The sequence below is a fragment of the Epinephelus lanceolatus genome, chromosome 16 (genome assembly GCF_041903045.1).
Source record: "Epinephelus lanceolatus isolate andai-2023 chromosome 16, ASM4190304v1, whole genome shotgun sequence".
In the NCBI taxonomy this organism is placed as follows: domain Eukaryota; kingdom Metazoa; phylum Chordata; class Actinopteri; order Perciformes; family Serranidae; genus Epinephelus; species Epinephelus lanceolatus.
The window spans coordinates 42406033-42432240 of NC_135749.1; the positions used below are offsets into that span (position 1 = coordinate 42406033).

At 40.4% G+C, this 26208-nt stretch overlaps 1 protein-coding gene and 1 long non-coding RNA gene across 3 annotated transcripts in view; one reads left to right on the plus strand and one right to left on the minus strand.

Annotated features, from left to right (window-relative positions):
* The window catches only part of LOC117251103 (rho guanine nucleotide exchange factor 2-like), a 377871-nt gene that overhangs the window by 7988 nt on the left and 343675 nt on the right, over positions 1-26208 (minus strand). The window contains exons 17-22 of one of the 2 annotated variants that reach the window (XM_078176114.1): positions 24556-24642; positions 23997-24046; positions 16078-16113; positions 15917-15964; positions 11795-12121; positions 9678-9840 (exon numbers count right to left, since the gene is read on the minus strand). In XM_078176114.1, the coding sequence (XP_078032240.1) occupies positions 9678-9840; positions 11795-12121; positions 15917-15964; positions 16078-16113; positions 23997-24046; positions 24556-24642 (711 nt within the window). Of the gene's footprint in view, positions 1-9677; positions 9841-11794; positions 12122-15916; positions 15968-16077; positions 16114-23996; positions 24047-24555; positions 24643-26208 lie in introns of both variants that reach the window. The other variant, XM_033617091.2, reaches the window with a different exon arrangement.
* LOC144467468 (uncharacterized) lies at positions 14816-25844 on the plus strand. Its single transcript, XR_013493663.1, has 3 exons — positions 14816-15375; positions 24515-24644; positions 25706-25844. It is a non-coding gene; the product is annotated as an uncharacterized LOC144467468 (long non-coding RNA).

Genomic DNA, 26208 nt, shown 5'->3' on the forward strand with positions numbered 1-26208 from the left:
AAAAAAATGACATCTCTTGCCACTGCTATGCTGATGACACCCAGTTCTATCTTCCCCTCATTCCAAACGACCAATCCAAACTCACCAACATCTTCATCTGCATCAGTGAAATAAAGTCCTGGATGGCAGTAAACTTCCTTCAACTAAATGAAGCTAAATCCGAAATCATTCTCTTTGGCCCCTCTGACAACATCAACCTGATATCCAATAGTCTTGGCAGCCTGTCCACTCTTATCAAACCTCATGTCAAAAACCTCTGTGTCATTTTCGATTCTGCACTCAAGTTTGATAAACAGGTCAATTCAGTAGTCAAAGCCAGTTTTTTCCAACTTCGCACCATCGCAAAAATCAAACCATTCCTCAGTTTCAACGACCTAGAAAAAGTCATCCATGCTTTCATTTCCACCCGCTTGGACTATTGCAACTCTCTTTACACTGAAATTAATCAGTCATCTCTCTCCCGTTTACAAGAAGTACAAAACACTGCAGCCAGACTTTTGACAGGTACCCGAAAGAGAGACCACATCACCCCTGTCCTCTCTCCACTGGCTGCCAGTGCAGTACTGTATTGATTTTAAACTTCTTTTATTCACATACAAAGCCCTGAATGGAGTGGCCCCTTTCTACATGACAGAACTTTTAACCCCATACTCCACCTCCAGACCCCTCAGGTCGGCTAACCTAGGGCTTTTAACTGTTCCACGCCCTTATTTTAAACTCAGGGGTGACCATGCCTTTGCAGTCGCAGCCCCCAGACTCTGGAACAGCATTCCCCCCTCTGTCAGACTTGCCCCCTCCATCGACTCTTTTAAATCAAGGCTAAAAACGTTCCTTTTTACTAAAGCTTTTGAGTCCTCCTGATGTTGCCTATGTGTTTATTTGTGCCTTGATCTATGTTGGTTGCTGTTTTTGTTCTGTTTATTATTTTACTTCACTTGTATCTCTTTTATTCGTTTTTAACTGTACAGCACTTTGGTCAACTTGGGTTGTTTTTAAATGTGCTTTATAAATAAATTTGACTTGACTTTTTTTTAACTCAATTTTTATTTATTTTTGTCAACAACAGTACAGTATATATCCATACAATTATCTTCCTTTCCAGCTGTATCCATATACAATTATACATATTCAAGTGTTAGTCAGATGCTTAAAATATTAAATGTCCACTCCAAGACGCATAGAGTAAAGAGAGGGGGGGGGGGGGGGGGGGGGGGGGGGCAGAGAAACAGCAGCGACCATCACAAGAAGGAAACAAACAAGTTAAAAAAAAAAAAAGAAAAAAAAAGGGGGGGGGGGGGGATGTACCCCAAAGGGAGCAAGGAGCAAAAGTCAAACAGAGGGGTCAAGCAGCAAGTCTCACTGCATTAACAAAGGGATAACAGGGCTCCATCGAACAGCAAAAATGGATCTTTGGAGGCTTAATGAGTATGTAATTTGCTCCATTTGATAAAGATCCCATACTTTTTGGATCCATATGTTATAAGTACGCGGATCTGGTTTCAGCCATCTAATGGTTATACTCTTTAATGCAGCTGTAAGCAATATATTCAATAAATATTTCTTGGCCCACCCCTCCAGTCCTTCAGGAATCACCCCCAATAATGCCACTGTAGGTTCCCGTGAAATATCTTGTTGGAAAACCACTTAAAGGGCATCAAATACCTCTCTCCAATAAGCACCTAATTTAGGACAGGACCAGAATATATGAGTGTGGGTAGCAATATGTGCTCCACAGTTCCTCCAACATGAACTTGAATGAGCTGGGCCCATCTTGGCTACTATTTCTGGTGTCCTGAAAAATCTAGTAATTATTTTCCACTTAAATTCCCTCCATGTGTTAGAATTTGTAGCCAGGTGTGCCTCAGTGTACACCTGCCTCCAGGTATCCTGTGATATAACCTTGTTCATTTCCGCTTCCCATCTCTGCTTTATCTGTAGGAAGTTGTGCAGATTCATAGACAAAAATATATGGTATAATTTGCTAATTATTTTCTTATCTCTGTTCCCTGTTTGTATTTCTATTAAGAACTCTTCTATGGGGGTAGATTTTATAAGTTTTGTCAATTCCTTGTGTGTTGTCAGGAAAGTTCTTAGTTGTAAATATCTTAAGAAATCTGTCCTTGGGAGATCAAGGTCATTTTTCAATTGTTCAAATGTCTTAAGATTTCCACCATTAAATAATTGCCGCAAATAAACCAGTCTGTGGTCTGACCATTTTCTAAAACCAATATCTAGGTTGTTAGGTGTAAAGGTCTTCATAAATCCAATACTTGTTAACGATGAAATTATCTTGGGTAGGCCAAAAGCTGATTTTTTCCAGATTTTAAGAGTAATCTTAGTCCAATCTGCCAATTCTTTAATGGGTGTGTCTAGAAAGGGTAGAATTTGCATGGGCTCTGGGCACATACTTTGTTCAATGTTAAGCCATCTAGTATATGTGTCGTTCTGAATCCATACTATTAAAGGCTTCTTTTGTGCAAGTTTGGAAGCTTAAGGCTGCCATCTAATTTAGACAACTGTAAGGTTTTAAGTCTAATTCTAGGGCGCTTTTTTTGCCATATGAAATGTGAAATTATTTTATCCAACTTATCAAAAGTTGAGTTCGGAATTTCTACAGGTAACATCTGGAATAAATAAAGCAGCCTTGGCAGAACATTCATACAGATACTTTCAACACGACCGATCAAGGAGAGGGGAACCACAGCCCATCGTTCCAAATCACTAGTAATGCTCCGAATCATTTTACCATAGTTAGCTTCATACAAATTATGTAAAGAGGGGGGAATATATATGCCAGACTTGACTTGACTCCCCAGGTAAGGCCTTCTACCTATTCAGGGCTGCAGCACACCGAGACATGGGAGTTAACTCATCCCAATGGTGTTCCCTGCAATACATGTTGCGTGGACCTCCAGTATCTCAGGTTGTCCTGTACTGAGGGAGGAATGGTAACGGTAAGTGTTGGCCCTCTGGGTACCACCAGATGGGCTGCTGCCATGAACCCAAGCGCAAATATGATGGTCACCAGTATCACCATCAACCCAGGCTGCAGTTTGCAAACTGTTTGCTGCAGGGCTGTCCATCAGTGTTCCGACAGAGTGGCCCACAGGCTGTGTGTATAGCACAACCCCAAGATACTGGTTTAGTTTAGTTTAGTTTAGTTTAGTTTAGTTTATCGGTTTAAAATACAGAGACAATGCACATTAATAAACATTACTGTAAATATGCCGGTGTAGCCAGGTTGGCTAATGCCAACCTGGCTACACCGACATATTTTGATTGTAGTGCTCAGGTCACCTGCCCCAGAGACTACGGTTGAAATAATTTTCAACCGTAGTCTCTGGGGCAGGTGACATGAGCACTACAATCATTAAAGTATACATTGCATAAAATACCTAATTAAATACAGTAAAATACAAATATATTATACATGACAGTTTCAGACCAGGTGGTCACAGAGTTGACCATCTCTCAGCCATGCTTTCAAGTTACGTTTAAAAAAGATATGTATCATACTCCCTGAGCGTTGCAGGAAGACTGTTCCATGTCAGAGCTGCTCTCACAAAAAAGGCTGCCTGACCAAAAGCAGACTTCCTGTTCGGTACTACACAGTTTTCTGTTTTATAAAGGCACCAAGAGGGGGAGGAGCCAAGCCATGCAAGACAGGCCTCTTTCAATTTAACAAAATTATCCCAGCTTAGTAGGTTCTGGTTTTTAATGCAGTGACAATAGTGATGGGTGTTTGGCTTCTTGTCTAGTACTTTCACAGCCCGATGGTAAACTGGTACAGATTTTAATGCTGTACAGGAGGGTTGTGCCCAGCTAGTCAGACAATATGAAAGATGTGACATGATAATAGCATTAAAATACAGTGCTGCTGCTTTGGTTGACAATGAGTTTCTGATGTGACGAAAGCGGAATTTTGTTGTATTTACTACTGACTTGATATGTTTTTTAAATGTAAAATTTGAATAAATTTTTATACCAAGGTATTTATATTCAGACACAACTGTCAGCTTTTCCCCTGTAACATAGACATCAGGTGTTACGGTGTCCATCAACCTCTTGATGAAAATCATATTTATAGTTTTCTTGGTGATTAAATGCAAACATGAGTTATTCAACCATTCAGTGACCGGGGCCATCGCCGCTGTTAACTTGTCTGCAGCTTGCTGCTTGGTTGCTGCATAAACATAAATAACCATGTCATCTACATACATCTGGATGTCAGACTCATTGCATACAGATGGAAGATCATTGATGTACAAAATAAACAGCAGTGGACCCAATATAGATCCCTGGGGACACCAAAACCACAGCTAAGGGCAGAAGACAGCTCACCATTTGCCCTTACTCTCTGGGTTCTACCTTCCAGATAGAGGAGGGATGTTGTATGCTGTAAAGCCCTGTGAGGCAAATTGTGATTTGTGATATTGGGCTTTATAAATAAAATTGATTGAATTGATTGATTGATTGAGATAGGACTTCATGTATTTGATGGTATTAGGGGAGAAATTGTACCGAGAAAGCTTGGTGAGCAGGACGCCATGATCCAAGGTGTCAAAGGCTTTCTTTAGATCTAAGAATGTGGCTGCAACAACTCCCCCTTATCAAGCTTTGATCAAATATTCTCCAAGAGAAAGCAAACTGCTGTCTCTGTTGAATGGTTTGATCTAAACCCAAACTGCATGGGGTGCAAACCGAATGGGCTGGTATTAAGGTGGTGTGTCAGTTGTTCAGCTATATGTTTCTCTGCTATTTTGGACATGACAGGTAGTATGCTGATTGGTCTATAGTTAGATACTTCAGAAAGTTGACTTGCTTTGTAGATGGGGATTATTATAGCTTCCTTCCATGCTCTTGGAAAAGCCTCTTCACTATAGGATCTGTTAATAATGGCTTATATTGGTCCATATAAGCTTTCATTGAATGTTTTTAGGAGCATTGTGTTTAGACCATACACATCCTTGGCTTTGGAGTTCTTCAAGGAATTTATAATTTTCATCACCTTAGTTTCAGTGATTTCACACAACTCAAAGACAGGTTGATTGTGATCCACTGGGGTCATATTCAGATTAGAAGGGGAGCTCTGTTGCAGAGTCCGCATTGACTCCACAAAGTAGGAGTTAAAGCTTGCTGCAATTTCAGGTCCGTCCTGTGTAATACTACCATTCACACTGATTTCTAGGCGCTTTTCCCCCCAGTATGTTTCCCAATCAGCTTATTCATATTCTCCCAAATCAGTTTGGAATCTCCCTTTGCTTGGTTAATGATATTAATGAAAAAATTAGCCTTTGCTTTCCTTATTTCTCTCGTACCCTTATTTCACAGTCCTACAAACTTTAGTTTATCAGTGGTCAGTTTTGATTTTATGGCTGCTTTCAGTGCCCCCTGCCTCATCATTTTATGTAAATCATCACCTATCCATGGAAGAGTGTTTGTTTGTCTACAGCTAGGTTTTGTTTTCCTCATAAAAGTATTCATTACACATTGGATGGTAGACAAAAGGGTCTGACAGTCAGAATCGGCATCAGAATAAGACAGAATATTATTCCATTCACATTCCATTCCATTCAATTGCATTTTCAAAAGTATGTTGTTCCCCCTTAGGTATTCGAAGTTGACTACTAGGCTTTCTTGCCCCAGGACTGAAACGCTTTTTGGACAGTTTCCTAACAATAAGGGATAAATTATGGTTGGATAACCCAGTAATCATATTGAGAGTCTTGACAATTCTCTCTGGCTTATTAGTGAATATTAAGTCTATCAGTGTTTTGGAGGACTGGGTTATTCTTGTCGGTCCCTTAACAAACTGTGTCAAATCAAAGGTTTTTGTAATTCGTTTAAGAACACTTCTACTGCATTTGTCTTCCTGGTTGCAGTTTATGTCACCCATTAATATTACCTCTTTATCAAAATTACATTCTTTTAGTAGAGTGTTTAATTGATCAAAAAACTAAATTTTAGACGAGGGTGGTCTGTACAGGCCAACAAGAGTAAGAGACATTTGGGGAGATAGTGTAATATTCAGTCCAATGCATTCAAGTTCATTTTCACATCGCCACTCAATGTGACTGCAGCTGATGGTGTCTCGGACATAAAACATTAAGCCCTCCCCTCTTCCTTCAGGCCTGTCCCTCCTGTAGATATTGTATCCGGGGATGCATAATGCTGCACTTGGAGAGTTTTTATGTAGCCAGGTCTCTGATAGAGTCTGCAATAAGATGTTGGATTTGTTCACACTTCCCAGTGATGCCGCAAATGTGACCTCCAAGTAATCCCTTAGGTTTCGCTCTCGGATCCCATAGTATTTTTGCTTGGTTGACAGTTTGGAAGAAGTCCCGCCTCCCGTGTTTTGCAGGGTTTATGGCTTTATGCATCATTATAATTAGTTGTTGACTTGTCGCGTTGTTTTGATTGGCTGGCACTGCTACTGTTTGCCTGCTACTAGCGGTGTTTACAATGTCCAGTTTAATTATGTTACCCATGACCTGCTGTGGATGGTGGTCGCTGATCGTGAGTTACTGTGTAGTTGGACAGCACTCACCGATTACAGCCGGGAGAAAAAGTGGTGTAATAATACACATATTGATATTGTTGAACCATTCAGACAAGGGTTTGGGTTGGTATGCATTATGAACTGAACAATATGTTAAACTGTTCTATTACATCTGGAAAATAAAATGTATGGCTTAGATTGTGTTTAATATAATGTTCTCAGTGTTCTCTCACTTGCTCAACAAGGCAGTCTACATTTTGAAATAGGCAACATGCTGTCTGCCCCTCCCACCCTGAAATGAAAACTTCCTACTCCAGTAAGACACGCTGGGAGGCAGCTACGCTGAAAATTAGCTTGTTGCAAGATTGTTAGTTTGATGGCAGTCGCTGATGTTTTAATGTTTTGTTACATCAGTTTTTCACAGACTAAAAATCAGCAGGAAGACATCTAGTTAACATTAGCTCTAAGCAGCCAGTGGTCACAAATAACAGCTGACAAAGTTTGCATTGAGTTACATTATGATGTGTTCAAGCTCTCTTTGTAAAAATGAAGAATTGGGCTAAAGTTAATTGTAACATTGATGTGTCCAAGGTAATCTTGTAAAATTAATTTTTGGTGAGTGTGGTGAGTTATCCTGTCTGTTCAGCTTCTGCCCAAACTTGAAAGTGGCTTGGTCAACCATAAATAAGCACGGGAACAACTCTTTTCCCCTTCACAGTTTTATAGGTATAATAGGTTTTAGAGGTATAATAGGTTGAAAACCTTCAAATAGAAACAGAAATATACAATCATCACTCTCAAAGGAAATGAGACAATGTTTTAACTCATTTTTAAATATTTTAAATAATGTAACTTTAACTTAAATGGTCTTAACTTGCAATGTTTGCTATTTTAACATTTCAAACATGATACATCAATGCATCTTATTAAATCACCAATGTTCATAGTGTTTAGCTAACATTGACTACTGGAATGCATATTTAGTGAGCAACAAACTACTATTTTGGCAGAAACATATGCACTGCAATACAGTTTCTTTTCACATAGGCCATTTTGTTACTTGAAAAGAATTAATTCTGATAAATATCCCTTCCTTGTTAAATATTGTATAACTTATTCAAACTCTAAGTCACAAACAGAACATTTATTTTCATTATCATTTAACATCATTGGTTACTTTAACATTAAAGAGTGAAATCAATGTGTAACCTGCAGCACTTTAAACAGTACAGTATTTTAAACAGAAACATAAGTCAAAGAGAAAATCAAATCTAAGCAGGCCATTTCATTCAATTAATTCATTAAGACAGTAAATATTTTGTCAGTATCAATTCATACCAGTAGCCTCTTTGTGGTTTCCCCCAAGCTGAACAGCCGTCTCTCTGTTGTCTGCTGCAGCCACTCTGATGTGCAGAGTGAATCTGTTGGTGCACTGCAGACAAGTGCTCCCACTCAGCTGATGAGCTGATCAGCCTTGAGTTTCCTCACCTCAGCAGAGAGAAATGTACTGCTCCACAGCCTTTAGGAGGCAGCATTACTGACTGACTGGGGTGACTGATCTGACACTGTGACTTTGGACCTGACAGTGAGAACCTTGAACAGATAGGAACACCTGGATTTTTGTTTTGCCAGCCACCAAAGTTGCAGCCCTCCTGGCCAACCAGTACCTGTCTGCTGCTTAAAGAGTCTCCTGAAGCAGCAGATGGGAGCCTCGTTCTTCAGCCTGATGGCCTCCTTCATCATTGGTGTCCACCAGCAGGTTCTTAGGTTGCCACCACAACGGGCACCAACGACCTCCCGACCACAACTTTTAGCAGCTGCCTCCGCAATGCACTACACTGCACTGCACTTGTATATCACTTTTCTAATCTTCTGACCACTCAAAGTGCCTTTATGAGTCACATTCACCCATTTACACACACATTCACACGCTGGTGGCCGAGGCTACATTACATGGTGCCACTTGCTACTCAGTAACCATTCACACGCACTTACACTCCGATGGAACAGCCATCAGGTGCAATCTGGGGCTCAATATCTTGCCCAAGGATACTTTGACATGCAAACTGGAGGAGCCTGGGATCAAAACTCTGATCTTCCAATTAGTGGACAACAACTTCTACCTCCTGAGCCACAACCACCCCTATGAAAGCTTTGAACACTGTGATTCCATGTCCCCAACCAACCCCTGGATGTTTGAAAAGTTCTTCCAGAGGTGAAAGTTGAAGATCTTGCAGACAGGGGCCTCAACCACATGTTTCCAGTTCACCCTACCTAATGGTTTGGGTTTGCCAGGTCTGTCCAGCAGCCTCCACTGCTATCTGATCCAACTCACCAATAGATTGACAGCTCTGTTTCTGTCTTTCCCCAAGTTTCCAAGACACATGGCTGCTGATGTGATCGAACGACCACAAAGTCAAGCATTGATCTTTGGCCGAGTGTGCTCTGATACCACGTACACTTACGAACCACCCAATGCTCAAACATGGTGTTTGTTATGGCCAATACAATGACTAGCACAGAAGTCCAATAACATACACCACTCAGTTTCAGATCAGGCAGACTGTTCACCCCCCTCCAGGTTTCTCCATTGTCACCCACAGGAGCGTTGAAATCCCCCTGAAGAACTAGACTCCCTGTTTGGTACCTCTTCCAGGAGACCCCCATAGACTCCAAGAATGCCAGGTACCCTGAACTGCTATTTGGTGCATAAGCAGAAACAACAGACAAAGAACCCCTCTCGACTTGCATAAATATCAAAGTGACCCTCTGGTACGCCTGGGTCTCTGCTGCCCGGCAAACAATGCACCTGGTCCCGATAACTATCCCTGCGGGTTGTGGGCCACAGGGCTGCAGCTCCATGTTGTTTTTATGGGCTGAGGTTAACTGGGCCCCATCTTCTTGTTTAGTTGTGGTTATTTTTGTTTAATTGTGTGACTCTTGTGTGACCCTGTGTCTTTTTTTTTTTTGGTTAATTTTCTGAGATCTATACTGAGAACGGCAAAAAGTGTATAGTTGGTTGATGTGATGTGTAATTTTACGTTCACTTTAGTAAAATTTCCTGAAAGTAACTACTTTTACTCGAGTAAAATATTTTACTACTCTAAAAAAAACACTATAATACCTAAATGATGCATGTAACATTCACAGTCATTGTGTGTTATGGCTTTAATCTGACCTTTGGAGCTTTCAGAAACCGTCCCATCATCATCATCTGACGTCATGTCTACCTCCAAATCACTGCCATCCTGGAGGCCATCTGATTGGTGTGCCGGTAACTGGCTGGCCCATAGGGTATCAACTCCAGTTGAGACATCTCTTCCTTGCTGCAGAGATGCAGGCTGAAACAGCAAGAAAAAAGAAAAAAAAAAGTCTGTAGAAACCAAGTGAACATTTGTGCCTGTGCTGTAAAATTGCTAATCACTGATATATATATATATATATATATATATATATATATATATATATATATATATATATATATATATATATATATATATATATATATATATATATTGGAAGAACTTGTCTGAGCAAACAATAGCCCTGTGACATTACTATAACATAATCAGAGTTTTCTCAGTTTGGGATTGAGACTACAAATTTTTAACAGAATACCTGCATAAAAGCTGAGAGTGTGGAGTTTGAAAGATATAACAGATGTTTACCAGGCACAGCGTATATAATATTAAGATGCTGCTGAGCTGTATTTTGGGAGATGTAGATGTAGATTCCAGTGGTTTTGGAACTTGACTGATACTAGGGACTATAAGTTAAGATATCCCCCAATACAAAGATGACTCTCTCCATTCTGGAGAGGGATGTAAATAAGAGAGAGACAGAACATAAGAAACAGAACCCCCACAAAGCAGCCACACCAGACTCCTTCTACCTTGAAGCACTGTGCTTGTCAGCTGTGCCAGCGTTCACAGACATCTTAAACATCTCACTAGACCACAGAACTTAGAGACTACAGACTTGTCGCCCTGACTTCTTTGTCTCCTGAGCACTTTGTCCTGTTCCACCTCAAAACCATCGCTGACCCACTTATTGACACCCTGCTATTTGCCTACTTAGCCAACAGGTCAGCAAGTGATGCAGTCAAAATGGCCCTCTACTTCATCTTCAGTACCTGGACTCCTCAGGAACCTAGGCCAGGATCCTGTTTGTGGAATTAATTTCTGCCTTTAACACCATCATCCTGGCCTTGTCACAGGACAAGCTCTCCCAGCTACAAGTGCCTGACTCTACCTGCAGATGAATCACAGACTTCCTGTCTCACAAGAACTAGCATGTAAAGCTGGGAAAACACATCTCTAACTCCTGGACCATCAGCATTAGCTTCCTGCATCCTTGGCCCTCTGTTCTTCTCACTGCACCTCCAGTCACCAGTCTGTCAGACTCCTAATGTTTGTGGACAACATCACTCTTATTGGGCAATGAATGTTTGCTTGATGGAGTGCTGCCAGTAAAAGAGACTTGTCCTCCACTGGATTTGTAATTCAAGAATGGAGAACCTAGCTCAATATAAGTGACTGTAGCTTGTGTGTGTTTAATCACAGGTGCAGGTTGGGTTGTGGGACTTTTATTAACAGGTGCAGGCGGGTGCAGCTTTTCAAAAAGGCACCCATGCAGGTCTCTGCTGCAGCATATTATTTGCTCTGCAGAAAGGGTGAGTGGCTGTAATCTGCCACACCACGTTTGTTAAAATGGGTTACATTAATGCACATCTTTTGGACTGTTATCTCTGTACACTGCACACATGGGAGAAGTTTGCCTATAGGCCATTCTATTCAACTAATCTAACATTATCTGTTCTCTCAATCTGTTCATTTTAACCCAAACAATGATTATCGTTCCTGATCTTAACCAAGAAATCTCTGTCTAGTAGAAAGCCCCACAGGCAAACTTCTCCCAACAGCATTTTCTTAATACTTAATACTAGAAACTTTTGGACATTGCCAAGTCAATATTTTGTTCATCCCTGCACAGACTGTACAGCTTTCATTTTAAAACAGATAACTGTACATATTTTTAAAATTAGTTTTAAAACATTTTTTTTTATAAGATTCTTTATTCTATATTTAATGTTTCTTGAATTTTGCAGTACTTACTTGTATTATAATTCCCTCTTGTTATGTTAATGGTTATGCACCAAAAACACCAAGGCAAATCCCTTGTGTGTGAAAACCTACTTAGCAATAAAACTAATTGTGATTCTGATCTCAGCCTCTCAATTTTGACTTTTAAAACCTGTCCCCTAACTTAATGAAATTGCAACACAAATGTTCTCACTTGAGAAGCTTGCTCCTCCAGATGTTGGGAGGCAAGTGCAGCCCCGCTGCAGACCTTCATGTGCCGGAACTGCCTCTCCAGTTTTGCCCGTGCTCTTTCACTGTCCTTGAACCGGCTTTCTGCATCCCGCAGCCTCAGCAGCTCCTCCTGCAGCAGGCTGTGTTGTCTCTGCAAAAGAGCCAGCTCCCCAATGGTTGATCCTGCACTGGCCTCCCGATTTCCACCATCTCGCCAGAGAGGGCGCCATACTCCTCCAGCAGCTGGTCCTACAGTATCCTGTGGCTGCAGCAGCAGCTCCAAGATGGAGTCTTGTTTGATGACAGCACCCTGCAGGATATGTTAGAGAATCCAGTTTCAAAGACTTTACAGGCTGAAAATGGCATACAGAAGTGTGCCTCCTCCAAAGTTACATCAAATTCCCTTTCTTAGAAGGATGGACTATTACACATACATACAATCAATCTACAGATGGAACTCAAGAGTTATCAAAAGGTTTTTCTCTTTGTTGTGTTTTCAAAAATTCTAAAACATTTCTTTGCCATTAAACTTTGAATCACAGCTGGTTTGAAAGGCTCTGTGAGAGAACAAACCTGCCTTTCCTTAAGCACTTTCAGCACTTTCAGACAGATAATTTTTTTCTTTGGATGACTAACACATAACCCTGGACAAAATAACAACATTTGGACCAACATATACTAGGCACATATTGACTGTAGTGAAACTTTTCCACAGTGGACCAACAAATACACATAATTTCTAGTTGTTGTTTTTTTGTTTTTTTTTTAGAGAAAACAATTATAATTAAAAATAGCTGCAAGCGGCAATTCGGGGGTTTGAGCCAGCATGGAAGTTGAAAGCTGGGTAAGATCAAGACCTTTGATAATTTGAGACACCTGCATTAAAGATAAACAATAGGATTTATGACAATCAGACAGATGCTCATTCATTTATGACCAAATCTTTACCGGGTCACGCTCTTCTTTGGAAACTCTGTCGCTTCCTATTTGTCAGCTTGCAGAAACATTTTGGGGACATGCTTTAAAGGCTTAGTTAAAAAATGTCCACGGAGTTTGGTGATGTTTAAACAAATCCTAATTGATTTATGGCCAAATTTTGCGAGGGGCCACTGCACTTGTTTCGAACTTGTGGCGCTCCCTATTGACAGATTTCAAAATTATTTAATACACATGGTTCATATTTATTATTCAACATACCCTACAAGATTTGTAATGATTGTACAATCAATTTCTTATTTATAATCTGATTTGTGTTACTGCATGCCCATGTTTTGCATTTGTGGTGCCCCCTAGTGGTCAATTTGAATGAAACTTTCAGGATATGTTGCAGGTATCTCTTCAGACATTGCTCGCAAGGTCTGTGATGATTGGCCCAAACGTTGTGGAGTTATTTGCTGATCCACGCCCCATTTAAGGTTCATTGGTAAATATCTTTAAAACGCAATGAGATATAAATATTTTGGTGACATCTGGTTGAAAATGAGATGAAATAGAAAATGTTTTGCATACAGTACAAATTACAACAACATAATGAATATCACTGTGAGCTAACCATTAAACCGATCTGAACATCCTTTGAAATATCTGACATAGGATTCTTAAGGTTTTTGTAGAACCCATTCACCTGAACATGCTTGTCGAATTTCAAGTCAATCTGACATACCGTGCAAGGGTTGTGGTCTTTCAAAACAAATTTTTTTCAAATTGTAATTATAGCGCCACGATCTGGCCTATTGGCATTATATTTCTTGAGCAGCATTTGCACACAACTTCCAATCACTGGTGAAAATTTCGTGTCTCCATGATGTACCATCTCACAGGAGGTTGCAAAAACATTTCTGAAGAAGAAGAATAATGATAATTAAAGCTGCAAGCAGCAATGAACGGGCCCTTGCACCTCTGCGCAACTCAGGGGTGCTGGCAGGATGCCGTCTGATGCAGCAATTCATTTCTGTCAATGTCGGACACCGCACACAGGAGTGAGATGGCATATCCTTCATAAAGTGTGGGCGCTGGAATGGCCTATTTCACATTTTGTACCATTTCCTCTTTCCACTAGAGGGGGCTGGAGAACACACTAGTGATATGTCACGTTTTTGTACATCAAATATAAACCACAGCATTAAAATTTCAGGTAAATCAAAAGAAACGAGTTAATGCCAATTGTTCTGTTTTGGTGAAATGGCCAAAAATGCACCAAAATTGCACAGTAAATCCTTTTTTTTAGTAGGGGGCGCTACTGAGCCATTTTCGGCACCTGAGCAGGAGACCCTGAAAAAATCAGATTTTTCAGCAGTTCTGATATATGCACAAAGTTTCATAAGTTTTTGAGTATGTTAAGCCCTCAAAAAGCCAATTCATTTGGAGGAAAAATAATAATTCCTTGCATTTCAATAGGGTCCTCGTATCGCTTGCTGCTTGGGCCCTAATAAGAACTCCTTCAGTTTCAAAAGGGCTTTTGTTTTGTAATAACTGGCTCAAAGGTTGTGGAGTTAGCTCCATTTGTTTGCTAAACCATGCCCCCTTGAAAGTTCATTGGTCAATCTCATTTAGTTTTGAATCTTCAAAGTGCAATGAGATATTATAACAGTTAAAGCATTGATGATGAAATTCTAAAAAAAATCTCGTCATGCTGCTGTTTTTAGGTATATTGTCAAATATTTTGGTGACATTGGGTTAAAAATTAGATGAAATAGAAAATGTTGTGCATACAGTACAAATTACTATGACACACTACACGAGATAAAATGATGGATTATCATGCACAGCACTTATTGATGTTCACAACCCGAGCCGACACTAGTCAACAGCCATGTTGGGCTTAGGCATGTGCCGGTATGATATTTTGACGGTATGATAACCGTGGGCAAAAATACCACGGTAACAGGTATTACTGCGGTGGTAGTAATAATAATAATAATAATAATAATAATAATAATAATAATAATAATAATAACAACAATAACAATAATAATAATAATAATAATAAAACAGGCATCGTCCTATTTTCGCGCTCTACACTTTAAAACGTTAGGCTAATATTCATTTGACCGTTCATGAGCGACAGCAAGTAGGCTACCATGCATTTCCTGTCAGTGCAACACATCATCACACCAGCTGTTTAAATGTGTAGGCTAATATAGACCCGTTAAAAGTTTAATAGAGCCGTTTCTTAACTTCACGATGGTGACTCCGCCCAGCAGCTTGTTGAGCTCCTCGTCGTTGTGGACAGCCAGCTGCCGGTGACGGGGGATGATACGGGTGTTCTTGTTGTCGAGGGCAGCGTTTCCAGCCAACTCCAGGATCTCAACGGTCAGATACTCCAGCACAGACGGCAGGTAGACGGGGGCACCGGCACTAACACGCTCTGCATAGTTTCTTTTGCACAGCAACCTGTGAACACGGCCGACTGGGAACTGGAGCCCACCACGGGAGGAGCGGGTCTTTGCCTTGGCTCTGGGGGTTCTTCTGATAGCCTAAAGGGTCCCACACCACGGACTTCGTCCTTTTCGCCGGTGGGAAAAGTTCAGCTTCGCCTCCTCCAATCGTGTTTGCAGTTTGCACGTGAGTGGATTTACACTGATTACTGACGTACTGACTGACTGACTGAGGCTGCCCCCCCCCCCCCCCCCCCCCAATAACTGTGCTGACTGCAGTGGCTGCACATGCATGATTTCAGAGTGTGTGCCAGTTAAAATGTACGACTGCCACAGAGTTATTTCTGAGTTTTGAGTTCCTGAAGTTCCCATTTATGAAACGTAGCGTAGGTTACACCGTCGGCCTTTACATTCTTTTACCGTGGTAAACCGTGACGCCGGTAACCGGCACATGCCTAGATAATTGGGCTAATATCGTGTAGTCTGAACCTGGCATAAGGAGACAGTTTAAGATTTTGCTGACCAAAAAACACCTGCAGCGCATTGCCTTTCAGCAGAATCACAATATCACCAGCCCAACCCTTTAAAGCTGAAAGTCTGCATTGACTCCAAAACATTTTTCTACCTCTTCAAACAACCTAAACTGTCCAATATTTACACACTACATGTTATGTAGCATAACATGTAGTGTGCTGTATACTGTTAAAGACATACAGAAACCTACTCACCTGGAGTGCATGGAGATACACACTGAGATTCACCAGCCTCTGATAGATCTTCTGTCAAACACAGGCAGCGTACTTATTACTGACATCTGTTTGATACACACATGCTCACTCATACACGCACATGCACATATGCACACACTTTGAGAAATCTACCCTCTTACCGTGAGCGGTGGCTTGTCTTGATTCCTCATGCAATCCTTTAGATGGTGAAAAACAGGAGGATAGTATCACCACAATGATGTTACATACAAACATAATCATTAGCTATTAATAGTACATCAATTAAACTAAAATGATGTGACTGACAATAATTATGTTCTTGCCCAATGTGATCAGTGTCTTGTTTTTCCAGCTCACTTTAGATGAAACCACGCCTATTTCTGCATGATGAAAGAGGGCTGCCAGAAGGCCCAATGATTGGCTGCATGCAGCAAGTCAGGTGCCGCTGGCTCAAAGTGCACAGCTTGAGCTCATCAGTGGCTTTGAACACCACCCTTGTCAAAAAATACTGAGGAACTATACAGCCTCATCCCTGTCCTTAGAGACATGAAGTTCGGTTTCGATGCCCCACCTTGTTTATGTACAGGCACTGAGCAGCCAGTCTTGCAAGGTCCTGGACAGACTCCAGCATTGCAACAGCAGCAGCCTACAGTATATACAGACATTAAATCTTAGCTGCAACGACACAGCTGGTGCAATCTGTAATAGCAGGTAGCAGCCAACTGCCATCACAATTGGAAGTGAAAGTATTGGGCTGTGGCAGTTCATATCCAGCACTTGTTAACATGGATAGAGTGGGAAAACCAGCAGTGGGCAGTGCAGAGAAGGTGTGCCAAAAAAAAAGAAAAAGGCTTTGCTGGGTGACACCACAAAGAAACCGATTTATTTAAGCAGTCTGCACCAGCAGCAGCAGCAGCAGCAGCAGCGACAGGTGATGATGAGCACAGTGGTGCAGAGCCTGAGGCAGCAGAGGCTGTGTCATGCTTACATGCTATGTGCTGTTAACTAGCTAAATGAACTAAATGGACCTGCATTTGTATAGCGCCTTTCTAGTCATCCGACCACTCAAAGCGCTTTTTACATTACGAGTCACATTCACCCATTCACACACTGGTGGCCGAGGCTACCATACAAGGTGCCCACCTGACTACTCACTTTTAACACACTCACTCACCAAGGAACAGCCATCGGGAGCAATTTGTGGTTCAGTATCTTGCTCAAGGATACTTCGACATACGGACTGGAGGAGCCGGGGATCCAATCGCTGATCTTTCGATTGGTGGACGACCTGCTCTACCTCTGAGCCACAGCCGCCCCAACTAACCAAAGAACAATACTGTTTTTGGTAATCTTGGGATTTAATGCAAGGTCCGCTGTAGGTTTGACCATTTCCAAGGTTCACTCATCAGACTTAGAGAAGTTTACTTAAAAACTGTAAGTGCTTAAAAATGGTCATCAGCCTCCACTGTACAAGGGGAAAATAAACATGAAATTTGATATTTTTCTTCCAGACCACTCACCAATTGTTTTTTTTTTTTTTTATTGCAGCTTGTGAGGCATATAATATTTGATAGCCAGCCCAGCAATAAAAATTTTGGCTTGAAATTGGCTAAAAAGCGCCTTTCACACCTCCTTTGAATAGTGACACACTATATATATATATATATATATATATTCAATATATGAGTGGTACAGATTGTCAGCTGAGGGAATACGTTATAAATGCACTTCATGCGACTTGTTGAGCCGTAACCATAAAAACAGAATCACAGTTTCTATGGCTGTAATGTTATATACATGCCCCTGAACGCCCCCGAAAATACAGTATCCTTCATCAGTGATGCAGAAAATCTGAGTAAGAATATTGTTTTCTTTTATTTGCAAGGTTGTTGTTGCTCTCACTGAACTTCTGAATATGTTTATGGGGTGCCGTTTGTGAAGTGTAGCTTCAAACAATGTTTAAAAAGTGTTGTGAATTTTTTTAATGTCACCTTTTACCACATTTACAGCAATATTTGTTAACTTAGAAATATATTAAATAGTTAAATCTAAATATTAAATGTAGCACCTAAATGTTAAATGTTAAATCTAAATGCTAAATCTAAATCTAAATGTTAAATCTAAATATTAAATCTAAATCTAAATATTAAATCTAAATCTAAATCTAAATGCTAAATCTAAATCTAAATGTTAAATCTAAATTTAAATGTTAAATCTAAATGCTAAATCTAAATCTAAATGTTAAATCTAAATATTAAATCTAAATCTAAATGTTAACTCTAAATGCTAAATCTAAATCTAAATGTTAAATCTAAATTTAAATGCTAAATCTAAATGCTAAATCTAAATCTAAATGTTAAATCTAAATATTAAATCTAAATCTAAATGCTAAATCAAAATCTAAATGTTAAATCTAAATGCTAAATCTAAATGTTAAATCGAAATGCTAAATCTAAATATTAAGTCTAAATCTAAATGATAAATCTAAATGCTAAATCTAAATCTAAATGTTAAATCTAAATTTAAATGCTAAATCTAAATGTTAAATCTAAATGCTAAATCTAAATCTAAATGTTAAATCTAAATTTAAATGCTAAATCTTAATGTTAAATCTAAATGCTAAATCTAAATGTTAAATCTAAATCTAAATGCTAAATCTAAATGTAAATGTTAAATCTAAATATTAAATCTAAATCTAAATGTTAAATCTAAATGCTAAATCTAAATCTAAATGTTAAATCCAGACTATCGCAGGGCTGACACATAGAGACAAACAACCATTCACACTCACATTCACACCTACGGACAATTTAGAGTTATCAATTAACCTATACCCCAATCTGCATGTCTTTGGACTGTGGGAGGAAGCTGGAGTGCCTGGAGAGAACTGACACGGGGAGAACATGCAAACTCCGCACAGAAGGGCTCCCACGCCCAGGATCGAACCGGCAACCCTCTTGCTGTGAGGCGAGAGTGCTAACCACCACACCACCGTGCCGCCCAATGTCTTATTTTGTTGTTGGTTAATCATTTCATCATCTCGGGGGAAGAAACTTTGTATCTCTAAATCACAACTTTATCAGAAATTTATTTATTTCAACTTTTTTCCTCCCCGTTTGATTAATTCTTTCTTGTCTTGTTTATTCTCACAAAATTAAAAGTGATAATAATTCATAAATACTTCAGTGTTTTTCTGAACATCTACCAGGAGGGGGCAGCAGTCACAAGCTGCACTCAGCTGTCATGTACTCGAGTAAAAATACTCAGTTACAGTCAAAGTCCTGCACTGAAAATGTTCCTCCAGCAAGAGTTTGTTAGTTTAATCAGTAAAATAAAACTGTTATATCTTTATACATCATATGAGTTAAAGCTCATTAAAGTAACAGCAGGATGTTACTGGTTGTTTGTCTGATTTTAAACTGTTAACTAGTGATTATATAATTATGGATTAATCTGCTGATTATTTTCTCCATTAATCAGTTGATTGTAAAAATGGAAAAAAGATAATAATAATGAGCCCAGAGTGTCTCCTTCACTGTGACTGTCTCACCTCAACGTTTTTACTGACACGTCACAGTTATTATTGTCCTCCATATTTAACCTCAGCACATGTTTCACATATTAATAATATACACACACTTTATATTATAGTGTATGGACTCAGAGTGACGACTGGGAATGAGACAGACAGACAGGCAGACACACAGACACACTGACTGTCTCACGGACGGTGGGTGTGATCAGGTCACACACCGGCAGGGCCCGGTGGGGCGGGGCTGAGCTGGGCAGGGTCAGGTGTCTCCTTGTTGACGGTGTCGCACCGAGAGGAAACAGGCTCATGCTCATGTCGGGACTTTAATCACCGCTCGTGCTCAGACATGCACCGGGAGTACGTGCCGCTCAGTGTGTAGACTTTTTTTTTTTTTTCAGGTTAAACAACAAAACAGTGCATGTACTAACATTTTTGTAACGCTCGCACTGGTGCTACTGGATGTAATTTTCTGGTCGCACAGGAAATTATCCACTCGCAAATGCGACCAAAACACTTGCACTGTCGAGCCCTGTACAGTTCACAAAATTATTAATCAGAATAATGTTTATATGCATATGATATGTGATAGAATTCCTTTAAACCACCATAACATTACCACTCTGGATTGTTTTATGTTTGGTCCTGATTAGCTGAGGTCCATTTTACACTGCTGGTATACTACAGCTGATAGAACACCAATTAGAAAATTCTGTTCTGTCTATTTTGATTTGCCCCCAAACTTAGGAGATTTCCATGTCTCATTGTGTAACATTTAAATCTGCTGCATCAAGTTCAAAGTTTTTGAGCTGTAGACTGTGCAGCTGTCACCTTAGAAATAAACAGTGATAAAATAAATATATAAATGTGTTCCCCTAAAAGTTCACATGATTATTAATATTAATGCAAACAGGCCTCTCTCACCTTATTGAAAGCAACAGTGTTGCTCTTTACTGTAATATTTTTTAATATTCTTCAAAGGCAGAACTAGGTGACATGCAATTGATCAATTTTGAGAGTCAAATAAAGTGCTTTTGAAGTCATTTAATGTGAACACGCACAGGGCCTTAAGCAGAGGGCTGGGTTAAAACAGATAGTTGTGGTACCTGTTGTCCCTGACTGAGGCTTTAGAAATTGTCAAGCCAGCTCAGACAAAGAGAGCCTGGCTCTGTTGATCTGTTGAGCTTTGTGGTACAGCCTTATGGGTTGAATTTCAGTCCCAGTCCGCCCCTGTTTATGTATGTGCACCTGCAACCCAAAGGCAAGATGACACACAACATAGCGGGGACACAACAACAGTGATTTACTGCGGTCTTGCACACTGGTCCAACAGAACTGTTGGAATCTAAGCCTCACCAAGAGGTACCATTGTTGGGATCATGCCTTAACACTGGCCTGACCTCGTAATAGATCTCCAATTAAAGTATCAAAATGGCTATCAGAAATAATTAATAATTATTAATAACAATTATTAATTATGTTAAATAATGTAACTTAATTTACATTAAATCACCTTGTGGGGCACCATTCCCGAAAAGGGAAAACTGATGGCCAGTTAATGTTATCAGTCTCATAAAGTTCAGTAAGCTATCAATTTGGAATTTTGATTAATGATTAAATTAAAACTCATAACCAAAATGAATAGTAAAGCCTGAAGGATTTCGAAGAATAACAATCACAACAATAACTCAATAAACAGTATTAGGTCACAGCTGACAAAGTTAAGCAGTTTTGCTTAGCCTGTACGACTGCAATAATGCTAAGCCCAGTTGTTCCGTTACCAATCCTTGAATGGATGGAGGGAGGAGTCGCTTTGTGGTGTGCTGCTTTTGTTAGCTGGCAGATGAAGGCTGGAGAGAGTTGTGGTTCCAGAAGCTGTGCCCTTGCTCCGGAAGGTGCAGATCCGAGGAGGCCTGTCGCTCAGTTTCCTGGCAGAGTTAGACGTCCTGGTGCTAACTCAACTTGGGTCTCCTTGTTGCTAGAAAGTTAGTTACAAACCTTGTGTTTGGCACACTAATTTTTCTGGTGTCCAGGTTGTGCTCCTGCTGTGGGCATGCAGATCGTGATCCAGGAGAAAGAGACAAAGAGAGTCTTTGGAGCAAGAGCTGATCAGTGGCTCAAGGGAAAGAGCAGCAAGTGCCCCCTTCAGTGGTTCAGGGGCAAGAGCCGGTGTCTGAGCGGGTCAGTGGCTCAGGACAAAGAGCACAGAGAGAGTGAAGAGAGCAGAACTTCTCCAAAGTTTCCTTGGTGACATCACAGAGTGACATGTCATTATGTTAGCAGTGGCCAATCAGGTTTGAAAACTGATCTCTCACTTAGGTGTGAAAATGAGGCACCCTGTGGAGATGAGTCCCAAACAGCTATCCTTTGTTTGAAGAACATGCGGTCTCTGCTACCATTTCAAATGGCAAGATGCAGAGGAGGAAGCCTTCACAAGTCCAGTTTAGATTTTAACAAATGACAAATCATCTGTGGTCCAGTGAATCCCAACAGAACTCAGTACCACAAAATCACCAGCAACACAGCTCAGTGACACAAACACTCAACCCTTGAATGTAAACAGCGACTTGCTATACAACACAGCTGCTTACATGAGCCAAAAAAGCTAGAACAGCCTCCTAACCACACTCGTCCATGTCTCCCAAAAAACTAAATAACATAGCAAAGTAGAACACAGAGCACACAACCAAAACCAGCACACAGCTGAATCAAATCGTCTAATCAGCATGTGCCTGCATCTGCCACAGGCACAAACAAACTTACCGGCAAAATAACCTGAATAGTCAAGCCCTTCAATGTCCCGAGGAAGGAACACAACCAAAGTGGGCAAAATCACCACAAAGCCTAGATCTCATATTACAACCATGGTGAGTTTGATCCCGGATGAGCCCCCACTCGTTACAATCCGGCTCAAAGGCTGCAACAGTCTTGTTTATGTGACTTGTTTACATGTGTATGCCTCCTCTGTGTTTAGGCCTATTTGTTTCTACTAACAGTCACTAGCTAAATTTGAGTGAATACACCTGTAGATTGGGGAAGCTTTGGCTCAGAAGATAGAGCAGGCCATCTGCTGATAGGAAGATTGGTACTTAAGTTCCCCCTTTCTCCAGTCGACATGCTGAAGCATCCTGTGCCATCGATGGGTGAGTAAGCGCGGTCACCAGTGTTGGTGCTGTGCAAGTCCATTAAATATTTTCAAACAGCTCTGTCAACACAGTACAGAGTTCCCCACTTATGAGTCTGCAGCACTATGGCAGCACAGAGGGTAGCCAAACACCATCCATCTGAAAACACTACACACACTGCCCACACATCCATACAAAATTGGCAAAGTTTTCATACCACTACCCATATTCGTATTTTTAAAGCTTGTAGCAGGTACTTTTCATGCTAGCAATAGTCTATTTCTGTGGCACCGGGTAGAGAAAGGCTGGCAGTCAATCACTGGGTCAGACGTCTGGCAGCCTGCTTCATTAATTTTGAGGTTGCATGGTTTCATTTAAAGTGGGTTAAAAACATATTTCAGCGCCTCCATCTCTGCACTAGATAAGTTTATTTAGAAAATCAATGGATGGGTGAATTTAGGATGCACTTATACACCAAGTTAGACACTGGGATTAGGAAGAATCAATTTTGGTACATTATAGTTGGGTATGTTACAGGAGCTGCTGACAAGTGACTTGGCTCCTTTTATGCTCTTTAGAAGCAGCATTATGATGAACGTTTTCGTGATAACATGGAACGTCTGGATGAAAACTGGTAATTAAGATACCAGTGTTTGGTCGGAATTCTAAGCAAAATGTAATTTCATTTTCCTAGAAAAAATACCTGCACTTATGTTCTTGTGCGTCCATGTGCACTTTTGTTTTTGTGTTCTCATCCTATGTACTGAAACAAACATGCCATGTTTTATGTTACCACATGTCTGTCGTAGCAAAACATGCCCTTGAAATGTCATCATTACAGTAATATTGGCCTATTATACATGGCTGGGTTACTAATTAACCCAATAATACTAAATGCCAATTACTAATTTAGAGGGCCCTTGGGCAAAAATTAGTTGTTATTGCAGTATTAAAGGTCTTGGGACTAGATTTTAACTCAGAGTCCCTCTACTATAATGCAGGACCTGCTTAATATTATATGATAGATAGACATTTCCAAATGTATTTGGGATGAATCAAATTACTAAAACCAATTGACATGAAGTGAGCATACCCCTCAGTCATCCAGCATTGCAACTGTATAGTATTTTACGTAATATAATGTCTTTTTTTAAGTATTTCTTTTTCTGCAACACTTTGGCAAATGGCCTATGCAAACAAGCAGTAGAGCTTTGAGTTTATAGGATTTTCTTAATGTTACAAATAAATGCCCAGCAACAACACGTCCATGCCACAAACCGATGGATCATGCCACAATTGTGACATTTGATTTGAACTGCTAGCAATAATAACCTGTATTCAGTGCAATAAAGAAAGTCTTATGCTACCACAGATCCAGACGGCTGTATCTGCCCCCACTATACTCCCATCTTAGCCCCCAGCTTACCTTTACTGCAAAGAAAACATGGGCTCCATTGACCAACAGATCCTGATCACCTGAGCAGAGATAAGCACAGCAGTCGATCAGTATTAGAGCCTGCAAACAGGGGACAGGTAGTTGTGTTTTTATCCTTGTTAAACCTAAATTTGAGCTTCATGATCAATGAAATTTGACATTACACAAGATTTGTAACTGCCCTCCTTAGGTCGGCCACAAGCCAGTTACAATTATGATACTGTGCCTGCTCCCGCTCCTGCTGTGTCCCGCTCAGCCCATCCCACACACTTTAGTGTGGTAGAATTCTTTATTTGTAATTTTGTGCCACCTTAATACATGTCACATCTTATAGCTTTCCAAAGGTATTTTATGTGTGTCATTGTGCGAATGATGATTTGGGGAGTGTGTTCTGCAGGTGAAATGTTCTGTATGTATGACTCACAATTTCTGTCAGTTGTACTGTATGTATCTTGAATGTTCCTTTAAATGGTTGTTGATTGCTATACTTTTGTGTTTTTGGACACCAGTGATGACTGTTGATGTGTGATTGGTGTCTTCAGTGACTCACTGGTTTCTACCACCTCCGTGTGGTTGTGATGACATGGAAGAGGGATGTCCACGCTGGAACCCAGGAGGAGCTCACTCAACCTGTCAACTGTAGGCATAGACACAAACACACCCATTTAATCAATTCAACTTACTCTAAGTAAGACAATATAATAAAATAGTAACACCATTATTTGTCAAGTGTGTCATCAAAGTGATATTTTGTCTACTTTTAATGTACAAGACATGTTAATTACTTTAGACTTTAGAGTGTTAGCATGCTTTAGAAGTACAAAACAGAAAGTACTACGAATGACTATGACCATGACTAGAGACACCTGAGTAGATGTCAGTTTGCATAAAGTTTATCAGTTTGAACATTAAGGGCCCTATTTAGATGGTCTAAAGTGGACGGCGGAGGGCGCATAATCCATGTCGCAAGTGTCATTGCTATTTAGATGCCGGCTCAGTTGTCATTTTCACGCCCTGCGCCCTCGTCGTCTAACTAGCAAATGAACTTGCGCTTCTCTGGGTGTGTTTGTCTAAAAATGAGGAGTGGTCAGGCGCAGTCATGGCGCGTTGCTAGTTAGATGACGTAAAAAGCAAATGCGCCATGACCAACAAAAACCAGTAGCAGGCGCAGTATTTCGTTGTTAAACAAGTTAGTAATATGCGTATCTAGGCGGGTGCACAACGCGCGTGCACTCTGCTCAGACACACACAGAGCAGCCACACATATGCAAAAGATAACAAATAAAAATATGATTACAATTTGAAAGGTTATTATTGTGCACAATAAAATATTTATCAGAAACACGTCTTAATGGTCAGTCATTAATCAGAATGATCTAATCGCAGTAATAATGATCATCGTAATCCGGGAGGTCCAGCAGTATCTGAATATACAGAACTGCGAACAGACCTCCACGGGCTGATGATGCATAGCCTGTAAAATGAACTTGTCTTTCCCAATTGAATTGTGATCATTTTGGCATGTAAATCACAAAATCAAAGATGTGAAAACGTTTCATAAACTTTATTTTGACATAAACACAACAATAACCAGCTTCTGTGAACTAAAAACGTAAACTTATAGCCCTACAAGTACAAATGTATATGTTAAAAAAAAAAAAGAAGCTTTTAGAACGTAAAACTGAAGATCATCTTGTCAGGAGAAGGAGGATGACCCCAGCTCCGCAGCCAGCATGCAGCCAGACCAGACGGGCCCGGGTGCAGCCACGGGACCAGCCCTTCCTGCACCTTCAGGCCGGGGGGTTCAGGATGCTGGAGAGGGAGCTCGGCTCTCTAACCTCCCGGGTTAAAATAAAATACATTGAATAATTTACAATTTGTTGACAGCGTTTCTCTTGTGTGCGCATGCTCTCTCTTTCTCTCTCGCAGTCTCACTCTGTTTCTTTTCTTTTGACTTTTCTAAGATGACAGATGCTGAATATATACTCCCTGTCTGATGCTGTGGCTGTTGGAGGCTGGCTGAGTGGGATGTGAACTTATTAGTTTGCAGCTGTGTTAGTTTGCAGCTGTGTTAATCAAATCAGGTTGGGTTTCCATTATGCGTGCCAAACGGTGCCAATCCCCTTTGATCTGACATCAGATGTGACGGGACAGTCGATATAGAGATACATTTATCGTCTCCTCAGCTGTAAAACGCTCACTC